Source organism: Acanthisitta chloris, unplaced genomic scaffold, assembly GCF_000695815.1.
Source record: "Acanthisitta chloris isolate BGI_N310 unplaced genomic scaffold, ASM69581v1 scaffold2572, whole genome shotgun sequence".
Classification (NCBI taxonomy): Eukaryota; Metazoa; Chordata; class Aves; order Passeriformes; family Acanthisittidae; genus Acanthisitta; species Acanthisitta chloris.
Window position 1 is genome coordinate 12,926 of NW_008659697.1, and position 7,392 is coordinate 20,317.

The following is a 7,392-nucleotide window of genomic DNA, read 5'->3' on the forward strand; positions in this document are numbered from 1 at the left end:
CCTCAATGTAACTGTTCGCATATGTATTATTCTTTTCTAACTTGCATAATGCCATGGCAAAACAGCTGCAGAACTGCTTTGATAGGTATCGTGTTCACAATTGTAATTTTCAAGGCAACAAAAGACAAGATGAATTGACAATTACCAGTGATAAAAAAAGGTATGCTTTATAAGAACCCACAAAGTAATACTTCGTCCCGCTGTTCACTATTAAAGAAAAGACAGCCTATGAAACACTACATTCAGAAGAAATGTGAGAAGGTAGGCAATTATGAAATGGACTGAACTTTGCTTCTCTTGAAGCCATGTAATTTTTTTTCAGTGAATTTGACTTTCAGTGCAGCTCCAATTCATGCTTTTAGTGGTACATTACAATTTCCAACATGTTAGGGTAATTTCAGTCATTTCAGCCTTCAATGGCATGCTTATAAATTATGGTTTTCATTAGTATGGTCAGGGTAGGAAAGGAATTCAGGCTTTTGATTATAAAATGCAACATCTTTCTCTGATCCTCTTAGCTAGGCTTTTTCTTTTCTTCTTCCCATTCTTTTCTTTGCTGTCTTCCATCTTTCTGGCTCTAATTTCTCTCATTAAATCAAAAAACACCTAAAAAAGATATAAGAACATAAATACAGTCACCGACATGAATTAATTTAAGCTATCACTGATGATACTCGTTTCAGTTGTTTAGAACAGAGTCAATTACGTGCAGCCAGTTTGAGCAAACAAATATTAATCCAACAAATCTTTCACTGGTTATGAAGGCCAAGTTGATATGATGCAATCCTACTTCTTTCATGACACCACAGTGAGTGTTCCCCTGTCTTCTGATATTTGCTTATGAATCCTGTCAGACAATTTTAAACAAGGATTGAAACAAGAGTCTTATCACCAGCCAAGGTTTTCAAATGTTGTACATGCATCTTACTGGGGAGACTCAAGGAAATCAGTTTGTTTTGAGTATCTTCACAGTGATGAACTGCGAAGGTTGAAAAAGTACAACATGCAATCCTAGAAACATTAATGGATCAGTAGCATACACTGAACATTTCATGGCATGTTCCATGATGCAAGTGAAAAAACAACACAAAGTGACTAGGAAAAAAAATAAATCAGCATTTCCTTTAAAGCAAAGTTATCAATCATACAACTACATAAACAATTTCTTATATCAGGTAATCTCAGCTGCCATGTTACAATCTCAAAGTACACATGAACTTCATTTTCATCAAAAGGTTTAGTAGGAAAAAATGTGACAGAAGTTGGAGATACACCACTGACTTATTTAAGAGAGATCCTACTGACAGTTAAGGCTTTATGACTGGACACTGCTCAAAGCTACTCTATTAACGTGAAAAGCAGATTTTGACTTGACCCACAGAAAGCTACAGCAAAAAATAATTTCATCTTTGCAATTTTATTGTAGGAAATCAGCTGAGCAATTCTAAAACTTTTCTCTCTCAAGAGACATTCTCTAGATCTCTATCACGGGACTTCATCTATTTCTGTGAAACATGGACAGTGCAGTGGCTGAAAAGCTCCTCTACAGAGCTCAGTTGCTTTTATTTGTAATGACACTAATCTCATACTGACTGCAGAAAAAGTATCAACCTTCATTACAAGAAATCCAAAGAAAATCAATGGAACTAAATATTTCCATGAAGAAATGAGATTGCCTTTAGATTTCTAAATGTGCACTAAGTTCTTTGCCTGAACTTAAATCTGTGCTAATGGTAAGATGCAACTGTCAACTTTCTTGAGCACTAATACCATACTGCAGTATTTAGCTGTCTGAGATACGTAACCTTCTGAGAAAACAGTTAGTGGGTGACCTTTGCCAAAGTGAGTGGAAGCTGTCTGTGTTTATCCCAACTGGGCAAACCCACTATTCTGGAGAGGCCAGATTTCTCATGGAATAGTAACCTCAGTTTGCATAACAAACCCCAAAACTTCATATGCTCCAAGTAACTAAAAATACCTGGTATTTGCTTGTGCCAAAAAAGCCTCATTTAAGGCCTACCAAATCCTTAAATTTATATGACAAATGCTAATCTGGATCCATTATGCCACCAGCTCCAAAAAGAAACCCAGAGCTCTGCAGTAGCCTACCATGTGTGTGCAATTGACTAGAAAGCAATTAAAAAATATATATACACACACTTTTTACCCAGCTGCTAAATGATAATGGATTTTGAAAAGCTGGGACTTTCTATGACTGTAATAGATGCATGTTATAAGTGCAATAATACATAAAAGCTAAAAGATATACTAGTTTATATAACAACTGAAAAATCAGAGCTGTGTCCAACAATGAGGAAGAGTTCTGCTGTAATTAACTGACATAATTTACAGAACAGCACAAAATTCTTGTCATAGTACTGAGCAATCAATTCCTACAGGAAGATAACTGACAGGAGAGAACAGCTGAGTTTAAGCTATTGCAAAAGAGAACTCACATTACAGCTCTCATACTGCAATTGACAGCTCATACAGGATTTACATAAGGGAATTTTTCACCAAGGGCAAGGTACAGCACCTGGGTCGAGGCAATCAGGAGATGAGTAAAGAAGAAGTGTAAGGTACAGCACCTGGGTCAGGGCAATCAGGAGATGAGTAAAGAAGAACTTGAGAGCAGCCTCGTGGAGGACTTAGGGGTTTTCACGGATGAAAAGCTGCACATGAGCCAACAGTGTGCACTCATGGCCCAGAAGGTCAATGGTATCCTGGGCTGTATCAAAAGAGGGGTGGCCAGAAGGTCAAGAGAAGCATTTCTTCCCCCCTACTCTGCCCTTGTGAGACCCCACCTTGAGTACTGTGTCCAGGTCCAGGGCCCCCAGCACAAGAAAGATGTGGACCTGTTGGAGCAAGTCCAGAGGACTGGAGCACCTCTCCTATGAAGACAGACTAAGAGCTAGAGCTGTTCAGTATGCAGGAGAGACAGCTCTGGGGAGACCTTATTGCAGCCTTTCAGTCCTCAAAGGAGGCTTACCAAAAAAAAAAAAAAAAAATTTAAAAAAAAAAAAGAAAGAGGGAGACTGGCTTTTTACATGGGCAGCTTGTGAGAAGACCCTTGTAGGAACAGTTTGGAACTAGAAGAACATTAAATAGTGTATTAGGAAGAAAGTACTCATTGTGAGCTGGCATGGGTTGCCCAGAGAAGTTATGGATGCCCCATGCATGGAAGTGTTCAAGGCCAGGCTGGATGGGGCCCTAAAGCACTGGCAATGGCAGCGGGGTTGGTCCCTTTCAACCCATCCCCTCTATGGTTCAATGTGTCATCAGGTTTGCCTAAAAAAGAAAGGCTGGCACATTGCACTAAACTACTTATTTCTTTTGCTACACATCTGTTACTCTTGCAGTCTACAAGGCTGACAGTTATTCTGAATTCTAAGAACTCCTGTCTTTTAGAGTTACAACTGAAATACTTATAACTAAATAATATTTTCTTGGTGACAAATATTGTTTCTTACCTCAGGACATTCTGAACCAGGTTTTAACCCTGAAAACTCATGAAGCACTTCTAGGCTTTTCCAAGTTTTTTTTTTTGCTCATCCATTCTTTGCAGCAACATACAACCAGGAAGATGGTTAAATGAGGGTAGAGAAATTCCTCCCTTACCTGCTTTTATAAAGGGTTTTATTCTGACTGAGGATCAGACAGTACTCCTCACTGCTTAAAAGCAGACTGCCTTCTAATTATAGAAAACACAGTAAGAAGTCTAGGCCAAAACAACTGCCCCAAGAAACTGCTAGTGAAATAAGGCCTTGTATCATGTCTCGTATAATGACTCCTTGCAGTTTAGGGTGGGATAAAGTTGTTATGCCTAACATTTTCACTGTTTTACACGAATCACCTAGTCATGCACTCCCTACAAGCCAGGAGAGAAGAGAATTTGATTAAAAAGTAATTGCTAAAACAAAGCACATGTAAAGTATGACCTATGAAAAGAAGACTAAAGGAAAAACTGATGGACAGATTCTTTAAGAGGCCAGTTATTACCTTGTCAACATTAGCTCGCGTTTTTGCAGATGTTTCCACATAATTAACATTCCACTGATCAGCTCTGTTTTTTGCTTCCTCTATAGAAACTTGCCTTTTATCTTCCAAATCTGATTTATTACCAACTAGCAAAAAAGGAACATTCTCATCTTCTTTTACTCTTAAGATCTGCTCCCTGGAGAGAAAAAAAAACAAAAAAAAGGGAAAATTAAGCTTTGCATGGAGTACTATTAGAACACAAAAAAACCCCTCAGACTACTTTTCCATCTTACAGTGAAAAGCCACTTATTCCATTTATGAAGCTTATGCAACAGGAAAGTCTTAAACCTCGTTATGACATTATACAGAAGGAAGACAGAGACAGACAAGTAGTCCTCTATGAAGGAAGGAGATGAGTCAGCAAGAATGCAAAAATTTTAATAGGATTAGTTTTAGGTGAGAATTTACATTAATAATGAATCCCTTTCACAGTGTTATTTGAGAGTATTTACCATTGTCTTTATGTTACTACTTTTGAGTGCCATTTTTAAGCTAGCCAAGCTTGAGTTTTACAGTTTATTTTTTCCTAACAAAACGCATGTGCCATTTTTAAAGCTGATAAAATGGTCTATAGCACATCAAGAGAAAGTCTCTTCCTTTCAGGAATCTTTCTCAAGTCTATATTCAGTCTCTGCAGAGATCTTAATTCAGTTATAAGCTAGTGTACCAATATAAGTTGTATATGCATCAGATTTTTAAGGACAGACTCTTCTATTGTTTTAACTGCAGGGATGAAAGCTTTAAAGCTGTAACTAAAACCCAATACTGCAAATGGTTTGGTACGTAAGTCTTCAACATTTAAAAATAAAGTTCTCTTCTAATTGGAAATCCATTAGAAGTATCAGGAAGAACAGTTCTCAGAAGAAGGATATTTTCAATTTTGCCTAAGAAAGGCAAATAAAGTTAGTTGTGAAATGCAGCCCTTAATCAAGGAGCAATTTCTGAAAGATAAGCAAAAAGCACAGAAAAACAATTTCCTTTTGCTGGCTGAAGTGAAACCAGATTTAAGGTTAAAGGGAAAGAAGCTGAAGTCAGTTAAGTAATTGATATTCTGAAGGGCTTTGATTTGGTATATGGCAGGATCCTCCTGCTGTTATAAAAAGCTCTGAATACCAAGGCTGTCTTATAGAGAAAAGCCTACTCACAGGGCTGAGAAACTGCTTTAAACCAACAACTGATGCATTTGAGGCAGCTTGTAAAACTACATTTATTTTTGAGGTGTAATTAAAAACCAACATTTGTCCTGTTCCCCACAAATATCACTGCAAATGTTCTAGCAGTCTGTGGCTATCCAAAAGTAGTTTGAATGGTCAGTGGATTAGGAAGGTGGCCAGAAGAAAACTCAGTGCATCACTGCAGTATCTATGTAAGTAAGACTTCTGCTAAAAACGAGTAGCCTTCAACATTAATTATCAAGGTGATGCTGCATTGGGTTTGTGCGACAAGGTTCTGGTGGCAGGGGCTACAGGGGTTGCTTCTCTGAGAAGGTGCTGGGAACTTCCCTCATGCACAACAGAGACAATGCCAGCAGCTCTGGGCCAGACCCATCACTGGTCAAGGTTGAGGCAAGCAGCAAAGGCAGTAACAGCTCTAGGGTAATGTATTTAATAAGGAAGAAGGAAAAAAAAAGTTATTGTGCACAAGCAATTGTGGCCAGAGAAGAGAGGTGTGGGAATATGGGAGAGGAACAACTATGCAGACACCAAGCTCAGTAAGGAAGAAACAGGAGGTGCTCCAGGTGCCAGAGCTGGGTCTGTGGAAGAGCCCCATGTTACAGCAGGTGGATAGCCAAAAGAAAGTTGTGACATGGTGGGAAGCCTACGCTGGTGCAGGTTTGCTGTCAGGATTTGTGACTCTATGGAGGACCCACACTGGAGCAGCCTGTTCAAAGGACTGCACCACGTGGAAGAAACTCACACTGGAGCAGTTTGTCAACTGCAGCCTGTGGGAAGGACTCACATTGGAGACGTTTGTGGAGGACTGTCTCCTGTGGGAAGGACCCCATCCTGGAGCAGGGGAAAGACTCCTCTCCCAGCAGAAACGTGCGATGGACTGACCGTACGCAACCCCCATTACCCATTCCCCTGCACCATTAGGAGGGAGGAGCAGAGCCCAGAAAGGAGGGAGGCTGGGGGGAATTTTTAAGGCTTGTTTTACTTCTCATTATCCTGCTCCAACTTTGACTGGTAATAAATTCAATAAATTTCCCCAAGTTGTATCTGTTTTGCCTGTGACAGTAAACGGTTTGTGATCTCTTCCTGTCCTTAATCTCATGAGCCTTTCGTTGTACTTCCTCTCCCCTGTCCAACTGTGGAGGGGGGTGAGTGGCTTTGGTAGGTACCTGGCATAAATGCCAGGTCAAACCATCATAGATGACAAACAATTTCACCATGTAAAGAGTTAATCTAACAGCAATACAGATGATAATATTCTCCTTTGAGCCCCCTCTGAAGACTGGTACCTTCTAAACAAGAAATACCTAATTAATGATATGCCAGCTTGAAATCTAGAACTTAACATAAAAAGCCATAAGGGCCAGACCAATTCTACTCAAAGGCCATGTTTTACCAAAATTAAGAAAATATTTATTTAAAAGTGTAGTCATTGCAGATCTGTCTTGGATTGAAAAAAATACTTGGTGCAATGGCATTTCAGAGCATACCAGGAACCCCACTGAAGACATTAAACAGCAGTAAGCAGCTCTCCTGTTGGAGTTCTGCTATTCTAGCAGAACAAAATTCCATGGAAGCAATCAAACATCCAAATTCTTCTTGGCACTTTCGTATCTTGGCTCTTCAGTAGTATGCCCTCAGACTACTCAACAATGCCAAAGGTACTTGAACTGTACCTTCAAGAGATATAGATTACTTTTACACCCAGCAGAAAATGTAATTTTTGAGTTGCATTTTAGCATTTAGGTTTCTGCAGTTTCAAAGGCAACTTGAAAGGCACTTCGAGATTTGGATTGGGGAAGAATTTTAGTATCACAGTTTCAAAGGCAACTTGAAAGGCATTTCGATATTTGGATTGGGGAAGAATTTTAGTATCTTTACTTGAAGAGATTTTTTTTCTTTTTTCTTCCATTTTTCAACACATATACTGTTAACACTCACTTTTGCAGGAAAAGTAGGACTTCTTCTAGAGCCAAAGATCATCTACTGTGAAGCATTAGCATGACTTTAAACAGATCTGAATAGGTCATTTTGCATTCCAGAGGAGCAGTCCTCTCATTGCCAATACCTTGCATAAACCTGCAAACCAAACAAGGCCTGCTCCGCCCTCTCTCAAAATACATAAACACACACACATAGAGGCACAAATAAATAACACCAGAAGTTGAAAAATTCACTCTTT

The 7,392-nt window shown here is 39.2% G+C and overlaps 1 protein-coding gene across 1 annotated transcript in view; it reads right to left on the reverse strand.

The window, feature by feature from the left end:
• Window positions 1-422: 422 nt before the first annotated feature.
• Window positions 423-7,392, reverse strand: part of RALA (v-ral simian leukemia viral oncogene homolog A (ras related)) — a 9,852-nt gene continuing 2,882 nt past the window's right edge. Inside the window, exons 3-4 of the mRNA XM_009069479.1 lie at window positions 4,000-4,174; window positions 423-606 (exon numbers count right to left, since the gene is read on the reverse strand). Coding sequence (XP_009067727.1) covers window positions 484-606; window positions 4,000-4,174 — 298 coding nt within the window. The 3' untranslated portion in view covers window positions 423-483. The remainder of the gene's footprint in view (window positions 607-3,999; window positions 4,175-7,392) is intronic.